The sequence below is a fragment of the Suncus etruscus genome, chromosome 6 (genome assembly GCF_024139225.1).
Source record: "Suncus etruscus isolate mSunEtr1 chromosome 6, mSunEtr1.pri.cur, whole genome shotgun sequence".
Classification (NCBI taxonomy): Eukaryota; Metazoa; Chordata; class Mammalia; order Eulipotyphla; family Soricidae; genus Suncus; species Suncus etruscus.
Genome location: NC_064853.1, coordinates 33,556,188 through 33,578,420, shown reverse-complemented (window position 1 = coordinate 33,578,420; position 22,233 = coordinate 33,556,188). Strand labels below are relative to the sequence as shown.

The window sequence follows — 22,233 nt, the reverse complement described above, 5'->3', positions numbered from 1 at the left end:
CACGCGTGCGCTTGTGCCTATATGGTGGGTTCACACAGCATCCTGGGCCCTGGCAGTCCCTAGCGCTCCATGTCCTGGCCGTGATCCGACTCAAGAGCACCCAACCCCATACAGTCTGCACACACTCACACCTCATTCCCCAACTTTATTCAGTGGCACGTTCACAGCAGGGTGGGGGTACACACAAGTGGGGCCTGATCTGTCCTGGAGCCCTGGGGGCGCCACACACCATGCAGTATGGATGGGAAGGGGCACAGGGGGCTGGGCTGGCCCCACAGAAGCCTGTGTACCAGGGAGGAGGCGGTGAGGGCCTGGGTCCCCCAAGCCCAGGCCCACAGCAAGAGGGGCTGACACTGGGCTGGGGGTTTGGGGAGGGGAAATGAAATATCTGTTCCAGAGGGGCCACATAGCCAAGCCCTTACCCCAGGCACAAGCCCCCAGGGCAGTCTGGGGGCCACTCTGGACTCGGAGCTGTGCCACTCTCCTTGATCCCTCCGAGAGGGAGAGGAGGGCGCTGGCCGGGCCAAGCAGCGACCCTGTCTTGCCCCGTCCTGTCCTCGGCCAATCAGAACGGCTTCGATGTCTGCTTGAAGATGAAGCCTCGATAGGCAAGTGTCTTCATGATGTTGGCAATGTTCTTGCAGTCGTCTGGAGGGAGAGAAGATGGTTAGGGGCCCAGTCCTTCCCAACAGTCATAGGAAAAGAAGACAGGGGTCCCAACCTTCCCCACAGTTGTCTGGAGGTAAAGAAGATGGCTAGGGGTCCAGTCCTTCCTCACTGTGCGTGCCTACAATTTACGTAGGAAACTAGGTCAGACCCGACGGCAGGCTCTGGACAGAGGGTCCTGTCCCTGGGGGCTGTATCTGGGTTCCAGGTCAGGGTGGACACTGGGGCTGGCAGGAAACCTGGTCTCAGTTCCTCTCAGTCCCATAATTCATGCTGGAAATTGGCCAGCATGTCCCGCCCCGGCCCCAGCGGTGATGTATGGGCGCCGTCGCAGTAAGAAAAAGGCAGAGTAAATGTGTAATTTCTCCCTTGACGGCCCCCGGCCGCCGGGCGATCCTTCTTGTTGCCGCCGCGTGGGGACGGCCCGTCCGCCACACTCCGTCTTCCCGCCACCCGCCTTGATGTCTCCATTTCATTACTGTGCGGCCATTCATCACGCCCATGGCCAGGGTGACTTTGCCAGCACTTTGTGTGTGGATGTGGCCCAGGATGTAATCACTGGTGACAAGGCACAAACCTTGGCACTTCCAGGCCAAGGCCCCACGGTCCAGCCTTGTGTGCTGAGAGCAACTCGCCTGTGTACCTGTGCTGGCCTTTGCCACTTAGATGATGGGTAAGGCCCAGCTGCTGCCTCCTGTAAACACCAGTGGGCCCTCAGCCTACCCCATCACCCCCATTCTCCCTCAGGACTCTCAGAGTTACAGTGTAACCTGTGTCAGTTGGGAGAGTGGGCAGGGCAGGGCAGGTGCCAGTGTTGGCTTTACTGTTCTAGCATAGTCCTGGAGGAGGTGCAGCTGCCCACTGGGGGGCTAGGAGAGGAGATGGTCCCCAGGTCTGGGTTTTGCTTTTCTGTGTCTCACGCTTCAGCCACTACCAGTGTTCATGGAATCAATGTGATGGGATTACTGCAGTGCTGTACATAGATGTCCTAGTTGAGGGTGCATGTGTTTTTGTGGGTGTGAGAGACTGAAGGTCAGGATGGGGTCAGGTTATCTGTACTTGTCAAGGCCACCTTCTCCTTCCACTAGGCCCTGTAATCCCACCTGTGCAGGACCTCAGGCCAGGTAAGGGGAGCAAGTGGTCCCTTGCGAGGTAGTGCTTACCGCCTGGCCTCAGCTTAACAGGAATAGACCCCAGGGGATGTGGGCAGGAAGAGGTGACCCGGGTCCCCGACATGGAGTCTCAGGACACTGGAAGGGCCAATGAGAGGCAGAACAGTGGGAAGACAGATGGGCGGGGAGTGGCGGCCATGGCAACTCCAGACGTGACCCATCCCCGTGGTTTATGGGCCGGACACGCACCCCGCTCAGCTGAGACCCCATCATTTGTCTCCCTTAGTGCTGCTGGTGTGAGGGGATAGGGGGTGGAGGGACGATGCAGCAGGAGGAGCCCAGCAAGTGACAGCAAGGGGCAGGGGGCAGGAGGGCCTGGGAGCTGGGACAGGGCCTTCCAGGAACTATGCTGAGATCATTTTCTTTCCAAGTCTGTCTGGCAGGACCCTCCAATCCTTTCAGTCCTCTGCACTCGGGGGACTGTGGCCACTGTGCATATTGAGAATAAGTCCCCTCGTTATCTGCAATTACCCAGTGGCCACACACCTCATTTCTTCCAGCAGAAAAGAAAATTAGTTTTCTATTGACTTCATCTGGCTCCTCCCTCATTGCTGGACAGATCACTCAATCTGCTTCCCAGGGCCCAAGCAAATGTGTCTGGCCCCTCCCCGTGGGCCACAGTACTGACTCCCATCCTTGCCTGATCCCAAGCTGGGACAGGACCCTGCACTCCATCTGGGTCCTTGGCTTGTCCCCATCCTCCACCCACTCTGGATGCCTTCACATTTAATTCCAGCCACCCAGCCAAATGCCCCTCCCTGGAGCACCAAGCCTGAGGCACTCTGGAACTTCCTGCACCAACTGCTTCATCTCTGCATCCTCCAGTGAACAGCACCTCAAAACTGCCCAAACAAGAACCCTGCCTCTTGCTTCCCCAATCCAATCAAATAGGAGGCTGCAGATGGAATCTCATTCTCAACTAGGTGCTGCCCTTCATCCTGACAGCTGCACAGCCAGTTCACACCCTGTAACCCCTTGCTCTGCCAACAGCGTTTGCTCTTGTCCTGATCCGACTCCAAGCCAGGTGATTTTCAGCAGCCTCACTCACACCTCCTTTCCTCTTTCATCACCTCCTTGCCTGCTGCAAGCAACACTACAGTCTGGAGGTCTACTTGCCTTCGACATTGCCTCAATTATCCAGGACACATTTTCTGTTTACTGAAAATGACAAAGTGGGTCTGGGGCAGAGAAACATCTCTAATCTTGACTTGCCCTCCAGCAATATGTCCTGTGGAACCTGTGGAACTACAGGCGCTCCAGTGCTGTCCCAAACACAGGGCTGTAGGGCACTTATTAAGAGGCCAAGGAGGAAGATGAGGGCTTCATCAGGGGCAGTGCAGTGACAGGTCAGTCTAAGGCTGCAGTGTCAGGTTAGAAATGGGAAGACGTGGGGCTAGAGCAAGCAGGGCTTCTGTCTTGCACATGGTCTACCTGGGTTCAATCCCCAGTATCACATATGGTTCCCGAGTCTGTCAGGAGTAAGCCCAAGAACCACCAGATGTGGCCCAGAAAAAAACAATACAAGAAGCAAGAAGATGGGCAAAACAGTAAGGTCCAGAGTCCTTAGCTGGAAGCTAAGTAGACGGGTGAGACCTGCTGTGGAGGCCATGAGGAGGTCATCTCATCTCCAATTCCAGAAGACTAATTCCTTTTCATGTTACTGTGACAGCATAAGCTTCTTCTTTGACAGGTTTGTGTGTGTGTGCGTGCATGTGTGTATGTGTAATTTCCATGGGGGGGGGGACACACCTAGTGGCATGCAGGGCTTACTTCTGGCTCTGTGCTCAGGGATCACTCCCTCCAGGGCTCTGGGGACGATATATACAAACTGGAGTCAAACTCATGTTGGCCACATTTTACCCTCTATCTCTCTAGCCCTATTTTTGTTTCCTATGTTTGTGGTACTGAAGACCATACCTAGCGCCTCACACAGGCAAGGCAGGAACTCTATTGCTGAGCCACACTCCTGGTCCACATGCAGACATGAACTTTGGGAATATTTTTATATTGTCAAGGCTACATGAAGGGGGAATGGGGGTTTGTAATTGGTACATACCAAAAAGTGATCAGGCTGAGAGGGTCTGCACAGGGAGACTGAGATTGCTTGGGGCAGGGACCAAGACCTATTGAACCAGAGACCAGGATGCAGCGTCCAGGCTAGGGTCACCTTTAGGAGGGAGGGCCCCAGGGCTGCAGCCACCCTTACACCCTGCCCTCTAGGCTCAGTGAAAACAGGGCAGTGTGGGAAATGAACCTCATTCCATCTCAGGATGGATTGTGGGAGAAGCGAGGAACAGTCAACAAGTTGGGGTGAAAGTAGAAGGTAAGCTCAGCACAGGGGGCTCACTTCCAAAGATGGATGTGGGGTGTCCAAAAAGCAGAATTCAATTCATCCTGTGGTGGGATAGGCACTGGATGAAGGGGAGGCAAGAGAAAGTGACAAGGGCAGCAATGACCAACCAGAGGAACCTCTGTAGATTCCTGGCCAAGGAATATAGGTATGACTCTGCTGGTAACGAGGGCAGCATCTTAGGGGCATAGGCCAGGTTCAGCTATTTTGAGTGTGAGTAATGGTTGCAGGGGACTAGAGGAGCAGCACTGATAGCAGGACCCTGAGAGCAAAGCACAAGGCACCCAGAGGCACAGGAGGTGGAGGAAATGGCTTGGAGAGGGTGGTCAGGAAGTGGGAAAGGGCTGAGGCCAGGACCTCAGTGCCACTGAGTTGAAGCTGAGGCCAACAGGGAGAGCAGGTCAGTGTGCGGTTCTGCTGGAAAGGCACCAGAGCCCTTCATTTACGACTTGAGGAATGATGGGCACCCCTCAGTGAGTTCAGGTTTGGGGGCCGGGCGGTGGCGCTGGAGGTAAGGTGCCTGCCTTGCCTGCGCTAGCCTAGGACGGACCGCGGTTCGATCCCCCGGTGTCCCATATGGTCCCCCAAGAAGCCAGGAGCAACTTCTGAGCGCATAGCCAGGAGTAACCCCTGAGCGTCCCAGGGTGTGGCCCAAAAACCAAAAAAAAAAAAAAAAAAAAAAGAAAGGAGTTCAGGTTTGGGGTGGGCCTGCGCCCATGTCACAGGGTAGCAAGGGCAGGGTGGAGAGAGTGGTGGGGGTTAGAGAGGCGACTTATCCACTTGTCCCAGGACTTTCTGGGGACCGTTGATGTCTCAAAGCCTGGGCTCAGGGGCCTGCTGGACCGGAAATGCCTGACTAGCTGGATTCCCAGGCCCAGGTCCCATCTGCATCCTGGGAACCATCTGCACCAGAATTTAACTGTTATCCTCTATTTCCATTGCCTAAACTGACTCTGCCTCAGCTACAACCCTGGGTCAGGGCAGGGCTTGGAAATCAGAGAAAGGATATGAAAGACAGACAGAGACATGGCTCTGAATTTTTTTTTTTTTTTGGTTTTTGGGCCACACCCGTTTGAAGCTCAGGGGTTACTCCTGGCTATGTGCTCAGAAATCGCTCCTGGCTTGGGGGGACCATATGGGACGCCGGGGGATCGAACCGCGGTCCGTCCTTTGCTAGCGCCACCTTCCCGGCCCATGGCTCTGAATTTCACTGGTCTGCTTTTTGGGCACAACCTGGAAATTCGGGGGGGGGGGGGGACAGGTGGTGATGGGGGTCAAACTCAGAGCTCCCAGACGCAAAGAATGTGTCCAGCCTCTTGGGTCATCTCCCTAGCCCCCACCCAGGCAGTGGATTTCGAATGAGCCACCAGAGGTTCTCTGTGGAACCTTAGGTTCTGTATTCAAGTTCCCGTTCTATTACCTAATTGGTGTAAACTTAAGCTACTGTTCTATTTAAAATCTGTATTAGTTTTTTCTCTAAAATGGGAATAATCATAATAGCAATGATCTCTCCCAAAGGGTTGCTTAAAAATGAAATGATTTTGTAATTGGAAAGTGCTTAAAACAGTGCCTGAGTGAGTCACTGTCAGAGCACTGCTACTCCTGGAGCCAGAGTCCCGTGTCCCTGGCCTCTGCTCTTTGTCCCAGGCACTGACCCTCTCCCTGCAGACACAGCTCCCCCAGCTCCCTTTTCCTGGCTCTGCCCAGGGCCCTCCCAGCCTCAACTCCAAAGTGACCCCTTCTCTCAGTCCCCCTCCGCCCCTCCGCCCCGAGGTGCCTGGGGTGCCATAGGCTGATGGTGAAGGATGACGGTGGCTGCACAATAAGGGAAAAGGCAATTTCATCTTGATTAGCAGCCGATTTCTCTCTCCGTAATAAGAGCGCTCCAAATAATTAGCGTGTTTTACGTAATAATGAAATTACAGAAATGCAGTCCACTTATTCAAACAACTCACCATTACCATATTTTTAAATATTAGACTTAATTAGAGTTTATCACTTTAGAGAAGTATGCGGACCGAAGATGTTTTTAAAAAAATCCTCATAAAGTGTTTATTAAGCGCTGGTAAAGCTGGGATAATGATGTGTTTGGAAATTAAGGCAATCAAACACTTACCGCCGCTCCTGGAGGCCGGGCATGGAAATGAGGCCATTACACGCCCATTACCCGCCAGCTCACAGCCACTTTGGGGGGTGGGGAGACGATGCGCCTGGCTGAGAGGGCACGGTGCCCGAAAACGGAACATGGTGTCAGTGGCCCCCAAGGTCTGACCAGGAAGCACTGTAGATCATGTCTCATGTCCCTGTCCCTGGCACTGGTCCCCACCAGCCCAGGCTGGGCTGGGCCTCAGGCCTGCCAGGTCATGTTTATGCCCTTTAGATTCCAGTGCATATGTGAGAAGGGCTGTTGCTGGGCAGCCATGGAGATGGACTGAGGGGAGGTCAAGGCAGACACTCCCCAGAGTGGGGCCACCCAACAAGGGGCAGCCAGGTTGGGTCAGGGGGGTTGTGCGGGGACCAAACCCAATAGCACACCTGGGACCAGATCTGGAGCTGGGGAGGCCGGCAAGCAGGGTGGCGGGAGAGGGGCCCATGGCTCCAGGCCCCATTTATCCCGGTGAATAACTAATTCCAGAATTTATAGTGCTGGGTTTTTGTTCTGTGGCCATTTATATCATCGAGGGGAGGAAATGAAGAGGCAGCGCGGACGCCACATCTTTCTGTGTTATTGCTTGTCTGCCATTTGCAAATCATTATTAATTGTGGGCCCCAGTGGCGGGCTGGGCGGGGGCCGCGCTGGGTACATCCACATAGCTCTTCATCAAGGACCCCAGCCGCTGCCCCAGAGAGCCAATTACCCCGCCCTGATTGGGATCAGATAAAGAGGGAATTTTTACAAATTAGGGAATAAATAGAATTTCCACACAGGGCGCGGGCAGGACCTGAGAGGCGGTAATGAAAAACCATCCGTCACCATCAGCGCGGCCTGGGCACGAAGCCCCAGCACCCCCGCCCCGATGCTCATGGACCTGGACGGCGGGTGTGCGGCCACCCCGAGGCCCCCTGAGGCCCAGAAGTAGCAAGAGGCATTCACGGGAGAAGTACAATGTACCCCCTGTGCGGAAGCGGCTGATGCCCCTGATCACTGTCCCACATGCTACAGGCCCACCACTCAGGGTCCCATAGGTAGGAGACCTGGGTGGGGCTCAGGAAGATGATGCAGGGGAGAATGGGGCAAGGGGCATGTATGCGCCCCATAGCTCTGGCAGCCCAGGGCAGTGCCCTGGCCCGGCCCACTCACTCTGGGCTCCCATTAGCGCTCCTCCCCCTGGATCATTAAATATGTATATCTTATTACACGCCTTGTTAGAGTATCGAGCTCTATTGACTGATGATAAATCCCGAGCCTCGTCTTGGCCATAAATTTATCTGGAGATGATGAAGACTCAATAATCTAGTCAGGCAGATAATATCATCGGGCCTTAAAAAAGATCATTACATTATATGTCAGAATTAAAAGTGAAATACGCCGTAGTAACAGGGCGGCTGCTCTGGCCCTTACAACAGGGGTCGGCCTCCCCCTGCCCGTTCTCAGTTCCGGCCCAATCAGGGAGAGGCCCACAAGACACAGCTGCCTCCTGGTTTATGCCGGTCTGCTGGAGGTCCAGCCACAAGGCCAGGCCAGGGTCAGAGTGTGCCAACAGCCACCCTGCCTATCCCACGAGGGCCTCTGGAGGCACCGAATTGCCTTCTGGGGATTCTTGAGTTGCTCTAGTGGGAAAGTGAGAGCCTCACTTCCTGCAGAATGGCTTGATCAACTGGAAATATTTCTTCTCAAGTGGGTACCAGGATAGTGGGACGGGCCTGAATGGGGGCAAAGCTGCTGCCTGCTGCTGAGCTGGCTTCCTGGAGACCGGCCAGTTGCAGTTTCTCCATCTGCCCTTCGAGCTGCCAGCCTCCTCATTCCCTATCTTTTTTTTGAGGGCCACGCCCGGCTGTGCTTAAGGGTTACTCCTGGCTCTGTGCTCAGACATTGCTCTTGGCAGGCTTGGGGGACCATATGGTATGCTGGGGATCGAATCCAGGTCTGTCCTTGGCCGGCCAAATGCAAGGCGAATGCCCTACTGCTGTGCTATAGCTCTGGCCCCAGCCTACTTATTCTTGCTCTCTAGATGGAAGATGATCTCTGGCAGCACCTTCCAGTCACACCCTCTACCTCCCATCTTCCTCTGAATGTCCCTGCTATGATAGCAAGCTGCACCTCTACAACCTCTCCCTGTGCCTGCATATAAACCCCCTCGACTGCTGCTTGGTTCTCCAATAGCAACTCCCCTCCTCCTTTATGTGGCTGTGAACATTTTTCCATCTGTGGGGATTCCTGCTGTCCCCTAGCCAGTCCCTGGTTTCTGGGGAGCTTGAGGGAAATGTCTTCACGTTTGAGAGAGTCACTGTGCTGGTGGCCATCAGGCTGTATATCTGGGGGGAGCTGCAGGAACATGTGAAAGATAGAGGAAAACAATGGAGACCACGAGCCTGGGGCCACACTGCTGAGGTACTGAATGGGCCAGACCTATGAAGCCCCCATCAAAATTTTGTGAGATGGACCAGAATGATAGCACTGCAGGCAGAGCATTAGCCTAGTACGTGGCTGAACCAGATTAGCTACCTGGCATCCGATATGGTCCCACAAGCCTGCCAGGAGTGATTTCTTTTTTTCAAAACTTTGATTGATTGGTTTTTGGGCCACACCCAGAGGTGCTTAGGGGTCACTCCTGGCTCTGCACTCAGAAATCACCCCTGGCAGGCTGGGGGACCATATGGGATGCCGGGAATCTAACTGAGTCCCTCCCAGGTTGGCCACATGCAAGGCAAACGCCCTACCGCTGTGCTATCTTTCCGGCCCGGCCAGGAGAGATTTCTGAGTGCAGAGTCAGGAGTAACCACTGAGTGTTACAAGTGTGGTCAATAAAACAAACAAAACTGAGATGTCAAATCCCAATTATTTAAAATGGTTTTGCTTTGTTTAAGGGCTACTTGGTGGTGCTGGGATTGGGGGAGCAGGGCTGAGGTTGGAACGGGAATTTCGTGCTTGTGAGGCATGGATTCTCCAGTCCTTTGAGATCCCTCCCTGGTCTCACTTAAGATCTCGTTTTTAAAATACATATATTTAATGTGGCCAGAGCAATAGTATAATGGGCAGGGCACTAACCCTGCATAGGGCTGACCTGAGTTTGATCCCTAGCACCACATATGAACCTTTAAGCCCTGAGAGAAGTGATCCCTAAGCACAAAGCAAGGAGAAAGCCGTGATCATGGCCGTAAGGCCCCAAAACAAAAACAAGTGACAAAAATGGTCTCTGTGGGAACAGAGAGACAGTACAGAGGATAAGGCACTTAACCACTGACCCCCATCTGAATTCACAGCACCATACAGTCAGTCCTCTGAGCACCACCAGTCACTCCTGGTACTGAACTAGAAACAGCCTCTGAGCACTGCCAATTGTGGTCCCAAAGCCAACCCCCCACCCCCATCACCACCCAGGAGATATTTTAGGTAGGGGTTTCTCTCATGGCTGCAAGCATGGTGACCAACAGTGATTATACAAGCAGGGAAGATGAAGTCAGAGTGGCCTATGATGGGAACAGGCCAGAAAAAGGGCCGTGAGGCTCCAAGAGTTTAGCCTGTGTTGGTGGTCTGTGCTCTTTGTGCTGCTCTCCTCAAACATCCAGCCAGACTGCTCCTTAAGGGCTGTGCTCACCACAGTCTACCAGTCAAGTCTACACAGGTGACTGTCAGACCTCACAAAAGTGCATGAGAGAGGGAAGAACCTACAGCTTCCCAAGGGATTTTTAGGGACATTCCCACTTTAGAGCCACTCTTCGATAGCATTGATACAGTCATGAAATGCTGGATCAGTGATGCAGCGCTCCAGGAGCCATCAGGGCCACCCTCGAAGTGATGGGGGGGGGGGGCATGACACATATGATGTTAGGGATACACTCCAGTCCTTGAGTGATGATTACACCCATGATTACAATCTAACTTGACTAAAAGCCCCATCTATCCAGAAATCATCAGACTCAGGCTACTTCTTTCTTACTCAGCACATTGCTTCTAAGTTCCAGAAAATGGAAACAGCCCGACATGGTTGCTAGAGCTCCAACCATAACATACACATTTTAAGAAAGAGGAAGAGCAAAGCAGCAATAACAACAATGAGCGGTCCCACACATCACTTTCTTTTTTTGCAGTGGGGAGAGGGGCACACCTAGCTGTATCCAGGGCTTACTAATGCCTCTGCGTTCAGGCAATCACTCCTGGTGGGGTTTGGGGGACCATTTGGGGCTTTGGGAGTTGGCTGAGTGCAAGGCAAGTGCCCTACCTGCTATACTATTATTTCAGCCCCCACTTATCTTTATACTTGTTTTATCTTGGGGTCTCCCAAACAGAACTGAGGGGTTGGGGTTTCTCTTGGCAATTCTTGGCCAAGTAGACCAACAGTTGAATGTTGGGTTTGAGGATGTGGTGTTCCTTGGATCCTGTGGCACTAAGGATCACCCTGGCAGTTCGGGGGGGCGGGGGGGGGGGGAGATACTAGGGCTGTACCTGACAGCTCAGGTAGCGGGCCTATGTGTGGATGGCACTGAAGTTGGAGGAATGAATAGCAAACACTGTAACCTCTACCTCAGCTCCCTGGTCCCACTGCTTTTCCTTTCAGCTCACTGGCTAAAACTCAGACACCCCCATCTTAGCTGTAAGGGAGGGTTTGAATAGGTGGTCATAAGTGGGCACTCTTCAGCCCCTCTTCAACATCTCTTCAGCAGGGGCAGAGGGAAACTGTAGCACCTACCCAGCAGCTCCTGTGCTGACAGCCCTGTACCATGGAGCCTAGAGGATCTTTCTTGCTCACACCCTCAATTTTCTCTTGCTCCTTTTCCTTCCCTTGCCCTTACTTGGGGGAAAAAAACCAACTCCACCTTTTCTACACTGCATATCCTGGGGACAACTAATGGAGCAAACCTCACAACTCAGTAAAGCCTCCATCAAAGGACCTTCAGCAGTTGCACCAGACGCCTGCAGTGCTGCTCATCCAAATCCTATTGGATGCTGCTTTTCCTTCTGCACAACTACTTCTTCTGTCCCAACAGTCCACAGCTCCATCCCCCCATCCCCACTAAATCCCCTGTACAATAGAAGGCACACTCTGGCCTCAGTCACTGGTCACAGATGGGACCTGTACCCCACGCACACACCCTCTTTACTAGGGTTCTCTGATCTCATTCCAATTTTGATTTCAACTGTCCCTTGACTTAAGCAGAAAAACATGTAAAATCTTTGCCCTTTATTTTTTTGTTTGTTTTAGTTTTAGGGCCACACCTGGGGATATGCTCAAGGGAGCCTATGTGATGCTGGGTATCAAATCTAGCTTGGCCACAAGTGAGGCAAGCACTGACTGCTATCGCTTAAGCCCACCCCCATTTTTGTTTTCTTTGGGGAGTGTTTAGGGATTATTCCCAGCTCTGTGTTCAGCACCCCAACTCCTGGCAGGGCTTAGGGACTGTATAGGGTGCTGAGAATCTAACCTCAGTCAGCCACATGCAAGGTAAAGAGACCTACCTGTTGTACATTGCTCCAGTTCCTAAATCTTTGCCCTCTTTAAAAAACACCTACTGGGGGCCGGAGAGGTGGCACTAGAGGTAAGGTGTCTGCCTTGCAAGCGCTAGCCAAGGACCTCGGTTCGATCCCCCGGCGTCCCATATGGTTCCCCCAGAGGCAATTTCTGAGCGCTTAGCCAGGAGTAACCCCTGAGCATCAAACGGGTGTGGCCCCCAAAAAACAAAACAAAACAAAAAACACCTACTGACTTGCTTTCCAAGCATGTTCTTGCTTGAACAGATAGATGATCTTGCGTGCTTGTCTCTGTCTCTTATCTGTGTGGGCTTGCTCTTTAGGCCTGTGTTCTCTCTCTCACACATCTTTCTAAGTTTCATTCAATAAAAACCTGAATCAGAGTGATAACATGCAACCAACCCAGGTTCAATCCCTGGCATCCCACATATGGTCCCTCGAGCCTGACAGGAGTACCGCCAGGACAAGTCCAAAAGCAAACCCAACAAAAAATAATAACCTTGCTTCACTTAAAAGAAAAACACTAAAATACCCTCCCCTCTTTCCCTTTGGCCAGCTCCCTTTCTGTTTCACAGCCAGAACTTAGTCATTAAACTCATCCCCAGCCTGCACCCCTTTCTTTGGCTTCAATGATCTTTTCTCTCCCATCTTCCGCCACCCCTAAGATGTGGGAGCCGCTCAGCTCTTGCTGGTGCTCTCCCTGTGTTCTCTCCCTGCAGTGGGGCGTTCGCTCTGTGTTTCCCAGTGCCTTTGAACCTGTCTTCATAATCCCAACTTCACCAGGGGCCCTCTCCCCCCCCTCCATATGACAGCACTAATCCTCACATTACCCAAGCCACAAATCTGGTGCCCTCACACTGCCAAAAACCCTCCAATGAATTATGGGGGAAGCCCAGAAAGCCCCTGAATCAGAGAGTTGGTGGCTGGCTCTGCCCACACTGCATGGAGCCCTGGACAAGTCCAGCAACAGGGGACAGGCAATGCATAGAAGTAGTAGTACACATAAGAGGTTGGCTCAGAGCGGACACTGGTCTGACCAGAGCCACTGCTATACCTGTGTAGCATCTATAGCTGCCTCTCTCTCCTGCTCACCCTGGGCCATGAAACTTGGGCTCTTTTGCCAGTGAGCTTGGAAAACTCCTCCTCTTAGCTGTGGAGCACCTCTCTACAGGGGACTTCAGTTTGCTGTCATTTTTTGGGGTGCTTTCTGTGTTTGTTTGCCTGTGTTTGTTAGGGAACCCTCTGTTTCATGCACCCATGCCCCCTTATTGGGACTGCTCCCATCAGCCCTTCTGAAGAATACCTTCCAAGGTTCCAGGGGTGACCCAGACGTTAGAGTTGCGTCACTGGACATGGAGGGGGCAAAGATAGGACTGGATGGGATGGAGAGAGGATTGTAGGAGGCCCCCTTCTATAATCAGGAACCTGAAAACCAGTGAAATCCTTGCACCCCACTTCCAGGGTCCCCCGGAAGTCAGCTCCATTGTATGCACCTCCCCCACCCCCAGGTATCTTGGTTTCTTCAGCCGTGCCAGCAAGTGGGGCCTGTGCACTCAATGGTTCAGTCAGCCTGACCTGGAAGCCAAGGCAATGGGGGTAGAAGTGGTGTTGCCTCCTGCCCTCCATCCTCACTGGGGATGCCCTGGGGAAGGGCCTAGCTCAGCTTGGGGAATCTGGGGGGGGGGGGCACCCACCCCAAGGCCAGTCCCACCTGGTAAATATTTCATCCTCAAGCTGCTCAGCTAATCCCTATTAATTTCAATGCGACCGCCTTGCCTGGCTCAGCTCCCAATGCATTATTTATCCCCTTTGTTTGTTTGTCGCTAACAGGTGGGCCCCAGCGGAGGCGCTGACTGGGGACAAGCCCACTCTATCACAGTGTGGCCGTGAATTAATCATGAGGACTAATGGGAACCACCTCGGCTCTGGGCACTTCCCTAGCTGCCCCCCGCTGCCCTGGCACCCAATTTTCAAGACAGCTCTCTAGTCAGCTCTTCTGAACTCAGGGCAGAACAATACATTGTCCCTCTGTACCCTCTGGTCCCACGAGGCAGGTCCTGCGTCAAGTGCCACTGGGGGGAGGGGCAGTGGAGGTACAGGCTGACAGAATGAAACATGCAGAAGGTTCTGCCCTCATGGCACTTCCAAGCTGGGGGGAATATTAAACCTTATTTGCACACAGCTCCCACATGGGGGACGTGTAAGGGATGCCCAGGAGAGGGGATCTCCAGAGAAGCACTAGGGAGTCATCCTGAATACTCATCCCCACACACAAACATGTGCACCATGCTGCTGGGCCTGGCCAGAGGACTGTGGCCAGAGAGGAGGGTCGCCATGGAAAACCCTCAGCTGTCCAGTTCAAGACATGGCAGTGAGCATGTGGTCTGAGGGCTAGGAGTGGGGCTGTGTGAGCCTCTCAGCACCCTAAGGTTTAGGGGTACCTGTGGCAGGCTGCAGGGGACAGGTGCAGGCCTGGGAACAGACCAGCTTCAGCCACAGTGTCCCCCCTACCTCAGCGAATGTCTTACAAGTCAAAGCTCCTCCGGGAGCAGAAACAAACCCTGACATATGACTTGAGGCTCAAACCCACATCTCACTTCTCAAAGTGGTGACTTCCACCTGCTGATTTTAAAGAGGGAAAACCAGAGGCCCTGGTTACTGCTGCTTGAGAGAACAGCTCCACGCATTAAGAGAATGAACCTGGCTAGACCCATTGCATGCTCAGATGCAGCTTCTGGGGCGTCTCCAGAGGCGTAACCTGAGAGCCTGCTAAGAGTAACTGGGAGGGCTCAAGAACCAAGTGCTGTTGTGCCAGGGCCAGGCCTCACTGCGCACATGGTCAGGGTTTGTAATTCTATTCAAAGTGGCCACTTTGAAAATCCATATGTCTCCAGGCTCCCCGTACATCATGGTGTCAAGTCCCGGAGCAGAGGCATCCATCAGCGGCTCCTGGAGCCCTGGTCCGTGTGCCCACCCGCCCCGCCCTACCCTGTGCCTGGCAGCACCTGGCCCAATATTTGCCCACGGGGGCTACCTCGAACACAGGAACCGGGCCCAGCCCTGCCCACCTGGCCCATCCTCTGCCCTCTTGTCCCCCTGTGCTCAGAGCCAGGCAGCCAGCACGGAGGCAGCCTCGATAACTCGCTAACGTGCTGCCCATGCTGTTCTTAAAAATTTATGACTGTGCAACATGAAAAATCCGGCAGCGGAGCCGTCATTAGCGGCGCTCCCTTTCTCCCCACCAGAGCCGCCCTCGTAAATTGAGATTTATGGCTGCGGCAGGCGGGGCGGGGGCGTGTGCAGGCGGCGAGGTTGCGGGGGAGTCCGGGCAGCAGTGGCAGGGCCAGGGGCTCCCCCAGGCGGCAGCTCCGTTTATCACAGTCGGCATGAACCGCCAGAGAGGAAAGGCGGGTCCAGGGTTCCTGAACAGCCGGGCCTTTAATGAAGGGGTACAGGAGGTGGGCCCGTGACCATGGCCGGCTCCAAGGGTCCGGCACCCAGGCTAGGCCCTTAAGGGGGAGATCTCCCGAAGTGTGTACATGGAGCAAAATGGGATCTGGCATCATGCTCGCTGGACCCTCAGTAGAAGCATCTAGGCTGGATGGTGTCTGGGGTCCCTTAGGTGACAACTGAAGGGTGAGAGCTGGGAGGTGGGAAACCCTCTAGGCACTGCCCAGTCCCTGACTTTCTAAGAGGAGTTAGGGGAGAGGCCTTAAAGGTGGGCACACAGCCCCCACCTGATCCCACAGCGTCACCCTGCTGAGGCCATCCCAGGTCCCAAGACCCTGTTCCCCACTGTAACTCACAGGCCTTCCCTAGTGCCTCCCCACAGCCTCCTCCCTTGCTCACTTAGCCCTGTCAGCCAGGCCATTATGAAATTGGGGTTTCATTTACAGACTAATTAAACATTACAGCTTGTTCACAATTACAACGCGGGGATGAGGGAGTAACTAATTACGGAAGAAATGAGCTAACATTTATCTCTGCTCCTACCGTCCTCTCCCCACGGCCCCCCCAATCTGGCTGCTTCCCACTTGCTGGTCAGTAGCAGCTCTCCAGGCTCCAGTCCTAGGACAGGGTTGAGCAGTAAGCTTCAGGCACCCAACCCAGCAGCTCCCTGGCTCTGTGCGGGGTCCGTGTAGGGTTCATGCAGGGGCTACACGCAGTGTGTGTGTGTGGGGGGAGGCGTGGGAATGACATCTAGCCAGTGGAGAGCACACCTCATCTGGTGTGTGAAGGAAGCCCCATTACTGTACATTTCCTGGGGTGAGATTTGGAGTGACTGCTGTAGAGGACAATGTGTGTGATGGCTGATGAACCCCGCCCCAGAAATGCTGAGCCTAGCAGCAAGTGGCTACAGGTGATGGTCCAGGCAGGTCAGTGGGGTCTCCATTCGGCCCCTCAGGTGCCCTTGCCCTTAGGTTCAGCTCACCCATGAGCTGGCTGGCCTTGGCCTTAGGCCAAATGGCCCCTGGGGCCTGGCGCACCTCCTGGGAGCTTGGGGTGCCCCCTGTGGGCAGGAATCCTGGGGCCTGGCTGGCCTGGTGCAGTTTAATAATAGTAACGGGAGTGTAAGCGTTTCCATCCTTCCTGCCTTTGGGCAGAAGAAGAAAGGAAAGAGGAGGGAGAGGAGGGAGTGGAGGGAGCCGGCTGAAGGGAGGCTTTGAGGCCTCAGAACTCACATCAAACGGCCGGATCTGGGCCTAATTGTCTGACCCCTGGCCCTGCCTTCAATCAGCTCTGCGGCTCCCCGCCCGCCCCTCGCCTAACTAGCAGCCATGTTCTCCTCATTAGGACAAGCTCCCCTTGCACATGTGTCCCTGGACATGTCCTCAGCACTCCCAGCCTTGCCCGCTGGGAGGGTCCAGCAGGGAACCTATTTCAGAGGGGTCCCCAGGAAAGCCAACCCCTCGGTCCCCACTGGCTGGCCTGGCCTGCACTGCCCTGGCTCACATCCAGGGCTGCTGGGGGCTGGATGCCACGTGCCCAACTTGGTATGTTCTATCCTCATGTGTCCTTTTTAGTTTTTTCCTGCAGCCAGACAGCTCTGGAGAGCAGGACATGTTTGAATCCTGTCCCTCTTGGGTCTGATTAAGGTCAGGGTCTGTGTCCTAAGGCACAATGGTGGGAAAGTGGTTTGCTTCCAGGCTCTCCTACCTTCTCCCCACTGCCACTACCTGCATCTGGCCTCAGTTTCCTCACCTGCAGCAGATGTGACAGCCAGTCTCCCCAAGGATTTAGGGAATTCAAAAAGAGAGGACCGGAGCAATAGCACAGAGGTAGGGTGTTTGCCTTTGCACAGGGCAGATCCAGGACAGACCTGGTTCGATCCTTGGCGTCCCATATGGTCCCTAAGCCAGGAGTGATTTTTGAGCGGTATAGCCAGGAGTAACCCGAGTGTCACTGGGTGTGCCCCCCCCCAAAAAAAAACAGAAAAAACCCCCACAAAAACGGAGAAGAGAGTAATCTTTAGTACAAGGTACTGCACTTAGCAACGAGCAGATGTGGAAGAAAACAGGATAGGGACATGAAGAAGACAAAACATTCTCTGCAGGCCTTGCATGGCCAGCAAGGGTGGGCCCTGGATAATTGTGTCAAGAAAGGAAGGAATTTCAAGAAAGGGGCTGGAACAGCTCCTAGGCACACCTAGGCTGGAGTCAAAATTGGGGTCCCACTACAGTCTGGGTCAGAGGGATAAGGGGTTGAGCAGGCTGGCACGTGGGTTTGGGTATAAACTGTGGTTGTCTGGGAATTCATTCTTGAGGGGGTGATAGCTTGGGGAAGGGCTGGCCCGGTCTGGGCCCTGACATTGTCTCTCACCTTAAACCAATGGTAATGACTTGCAAATATTGATGAAAACGCAAACTATAGAGATTGTGTTTTTCGGGGAGTGAAGGTGGGGAGAGGGGATAAGGAGGAAAATAAACTGAAATGAAGTCCGGTTATCTCCCATCTGTGGCTGCTCTTAATCCCCCCAGCCCAAAGGAATCCAATGCAGTCCCTTATCGGCCCTGTCAATCACCCCATCAGCACCTGGTGCTTGGCGGGCACTGCACGCTTCAGACATACTCAGCACATGCTCCACACGCTCACGCCAATTCTTGCTCCAACACTTGTGCCCGCCCCCCCATCCCATTACTCCTCTGAGTTGAGCAGCCAGCACGCAGGTCCTGCCAGATGGATGCAATTTGCATAATATCAGCAGTGGAGGCTGCAGGATCACCAGGGGTCAGGGCGCTGACATCCCGCACAGTCTATCTGCAAGTGCTAATTTGGCCGGCATTGATCTGTCTTTCTGATTTCTTTGTCATTTATGTCTGAGATGGTTTGACAGGAGATACAGAGAGACAAGGGGAGGCCAGGCCGAGCCCCAGGCTAGGAAGGTGGGAAACAAAGATTGTACTTCCCAGAGCATCACCCATGCTGAGTCCTTCCAGACAAATGCCAGAAACCTTCCTCTCTATCCATGCTTGCCCACTCCGTGGCCTCCCTGTATTCCTGAAGACTAGAGCTTAGGTCTGCTGAGGCTCAGTTTCTCCGCTGACCCAACTCATGGCAGGATGGGGAGGAACATGACCCTTGGAGCACTCCCCAGCAGGCAGAGGAGGCCCAGAAGTTAGCCCTTGTCATGGCCACCATCCCAATCAGTCTTCCTGGATTACACCAGAAAAAAAAACCAAACAGGAGCTGGGGAGGGGGGAGCAGAAATTGCTGCAATACTGGTCTCTGTGGATCCTCTCCTCCCAAAACCCAAGATGGCCAAAGCCAGGGCGGGGCTTTCTTGCTGCTCTGATGCCAGAAAGCTGCACCTGCTCAGATCTCCTTGGTCGAGATCCTGCTTGGCCTTACACTACAAGGCTGTGGTCTCTGCCATGAAGGCAGGGTCACGGTGGTTTTCACTTTTCCATGAAGAAAGGGCGCAGCATGGAAGCACAAGGTCACTGTCACAGGGCAGGGGGACTTGGACCAGGCCAGGGCAGACACCCCTTCCTGGGCTACTGCAGCCATCCAGGCTCCACCTCCTCCCTCTTCTGGGTGTCCACAGTGGCAGGGGCAGGCCAGGGCCAGGCAGATCAGAGGTTGTCCCCCGCTGGGTGGGGGATGTCAGCATTTGGTCTGTGCTAATCCCAGGCCTGAGGTCTTCAGAAGGGCCGGGGAAACTTCAAGGAGGGGAAGGCAAAGCTGTACTGCAGACGAGCTCATTAGCCAGCACCCCCACCCCCCCACAAGGAGGCGGGCGGGCGGCCCAGGGAGCGTGGCAGCAGCAGCAGCGGCAGAGAAAAGGCTGTCACCATCCTTTCTTCCTTTTGGTACAAGCGTCTCCTGAAGCCGATGATTCTCCCGCAGTGACACCTCTCACGGGCACTAATGAGATCCGTGTCACAGAGCTAATGCGCTCTGACTGGACTCCTGATAGACACCCCACTCCTTCAGGGGAGACCACAAGCCAGGTCTGCCCCACCCACCACCTGCCAGCCCAGTTCTTGTACCAAACGGTGCTGGGCCACAGACTACTGAGTGAGGGCCCAATGGTGCCAGGCGGCCCTGGCTTCCCAAAGACCCCAGCTGGCCTCACACAGGTAGATGGTTATTGGCACAGAAGTGCAGATTAAAGTCTGACAGGAGGTGAAAGAAAGGAAGAAGCTGAGGCTCTGCCCTCACAGAGGTCACACAGGTAGGGCCGGGCCTGGTTGTCTCCCCCAGTGCCTCTTCCCTGGGCCCCAGGGTGTCTCCCATCTGCTGCATGCTCCCCTAGAGAGTTCTGGCATGACTACAAGGCAGTAACCTGGGAGGGGGACTTACATGGTGGAGTACCCTTTAGGCCACTGAGGAGCACATGGTGGGGATGGGGGCACTGCTTTCCTTATCTTCTCTATGGGCACCACAAAATCCTGAAAGGTATTTATAGTCAGCAAGGGGAGCTGGCTCTGGCTCTCAGGTAGGTCACTTCTTGGGCACAACTGGGCCTGACTCCCAGGACCGCTGTGGGAAATGGGTCGACTTGGAAAGGGCCATCTGCTGGCGGACTCATCTGCTGACCTCTGTGGAGCAGGTTTTGACAAAGGAGTGGCACCACAGCCCAGAGACACCTCTGTTACTCCTCCATGCCTGCCATTGGACTCCTGCAGAGACACGTCCCTCACTTAACAGGTGGTTGGGCCCAGTTGCAGCCATCTCTTTTTTGGCCCAGAGCCTCACTACCTTCATCCCCCTCAGTCCTAGGACCAAGGTGCCCCAGGACTGGGCATACAAGACATTGAGTCTGTCCTCAACCAACACAGCCTTCCTTGATGCTGGGCCCATCTCCCTGTGGAGTGAACCCCCAACTCTGCCCTGTGCCTCCCCTGTGGCCGACCCTCCTGTAAACTCTCATCTAGGTCCTTTCTGTCCAAACTCAGGCTGTTCTGAACTGACTAGGCTACTCCTCAGCCTGACCCCTTCCCACAGTACAGGCCCCATGCTCCTGGTATCCCACCCCAGTCAGCACCTCTTGGTGTAAGAACCTCAGAAAAGGTCAAGGGAGTCCTGAGGCCAAGGGCCATGAATGATGTGTCTACAGAGCCAATGAACCTGGCAGGTCCTGAAGGCAGTAAGCTGTGGGGGCCACAGAATCCATGCCTAGCACCACTATGCCCATGCCTCCACACCACTTTCCACTCCAGGTTGGCAGCTCCTCATACAGTTAATTAGCATCATGTCACTAAGTTCCAGCCTGAGTGGCCAGTGACAGGAGCTGACCCCTGACCCAGGACTGGGAAGCAGTCCACATCAAACTCTTCCAGCACGACCCTTTTAGCACACACAGTAACTCGGGGCACCGCCAGCTGAAGCTCATTAAAGCTGTCTCTTAGGCGCGAGGGCCATTAACCTCGATGCTCACCACCAGCCTCCCCTCCTGCCTCTCGCAGCCCAATGAATGCCCTGCACCCTCCCCCTTCCCCATCACCCTCACCCACAGCTCTCACACCAGCGAGCAGGGGGCGCCTTCTTCCTTCAGATCCAAAGACCCTGGGCCAGCCACCCCATACCCCAAGGTGGCCCTGGTATGGGAGAGGGGGAGTGCACGGTGCCAGGCCCATAGCCATTACCCTGTGACTCCACCAAATCTGCCAAGAGCCCCCAGAGACTCTTGTCTCTTGACTGTGGGGGAAAGCCAGCACTTCCTGTAGGACGGAAACCCCTTTCTAATGCAGAGAGCCCCTCCAAGGTCTCTCCCACAATGACTGGAGGACACAGACATGAAGCATTAGCCTTCCCCTCACAAACCCCATGCTGGCATTCCAGCTGCGGCAGCTGCCTTCACCAGGTCCCCATTTGAGCTCCACCCAAAACCTTCTCAGACAGGGTCTGTGCAGCAACTGTTGCCTGCTCCTCAACACTTCACCCCAAAGCTAGAGCCCGCTCCTCTCTCTCACACTTCTGGTTCTACCCCAACTCTGATATCCCACTCCAGTCACACCTAATCTGTGACACCTAATTGTGTCCACACATGTAGCCTCACACCCGTTACATGGTTTGTCCCAAAGCCCAACAAACTCCTATGCACCCTCCAGTAGCCCCCATCAAGTCTGGCCTAATGGTTCCTTCTCTAGGAGTGGGGCCTCCCCTAGGTGGTATGAAACAGTTCTAGGGGGAGGAGGGGAAGTTACTACAGGGGCCCTCAATGCCTCAGGCAGTTGACACTAGAACCCCATGTAGAGGTCTGAAAGGAAAGGTAGGATGCCACCTTGGCAACTGAGGAAGGGGATTGTCTCTGGGGGAGTATCTGTCAGCACAGCGCCCCCAGGGTGGTCCATCCCTTCCTGGTGTAGCTCTCTGGAGGCAGGAACTCTGTCTGACAGGCCCAACATCCTCTAGCACTGAGATGAACTGAGCCCCTCAGGCGCACTCTACTGTCACTCTCCTCCCATTCCCTCAGAGGCACATGTAGGTCATGTCAGGCCCCATGTCACACGGGGGTGGGGGGTGAGGGGGGAGGACAGCTACCTCCCTGCTCGAAACAAAGCCAGGCCTGTCAAGTACCTTGCTTGAGAGAATTTGTATGCACATATGTATGTACACACACACACACACACACACACACACACACACACACACACACAAGACACATGCAAAAAAGAACAGACATGGTTTCTGAAGGATACACAGGCTGACCGTTGCTTCTGCACACTGACAAATGCCTTGGGGGTAATGTACACAGGTATATTGTTACACACACATTCCTCACCCAGATCCACAACACTCACTTTTAGACAGACACTCAGAGACACGCAGCTGGTGTTTCTTGCTCTCACACACTGATGGATCAGAAGCAAGCAGAACCGCCAATGCCAGGAACACCAGTTATGCCGAGCATGAGTCTTTCTGAGGGAGCACCCCCCACCCTGTACCCCAAGTGGCCTCTCACAAGCCAG

At 54.3% G+C, this 22,233-nt stretch overlaps 1 protein-coding gene across 1 annotated transcript in view; it reads right to left on the bottom strand.

The window, feature by feature from the left end:
• Positions 1-130: 130 nt before the first annotated feature.
• Positions 131-22,233, bottom strand: part of ERI3 (ERI1 exoribonuclease family member 3) — a 125,422-nt gene continuing 103,319 nt past the window's right edge. Inside the window, exon 9 of the mRNA XM_049774930.1 lies at positions 131-648. Within this exon, the coding sequence (XP_049630887.1) occupies positions 566-648 (83 nt within the window). The 3' untranslated portion in view covers positions 131-565. The remainder of the gene's footprint in view (positions 649-22,233) is intronic.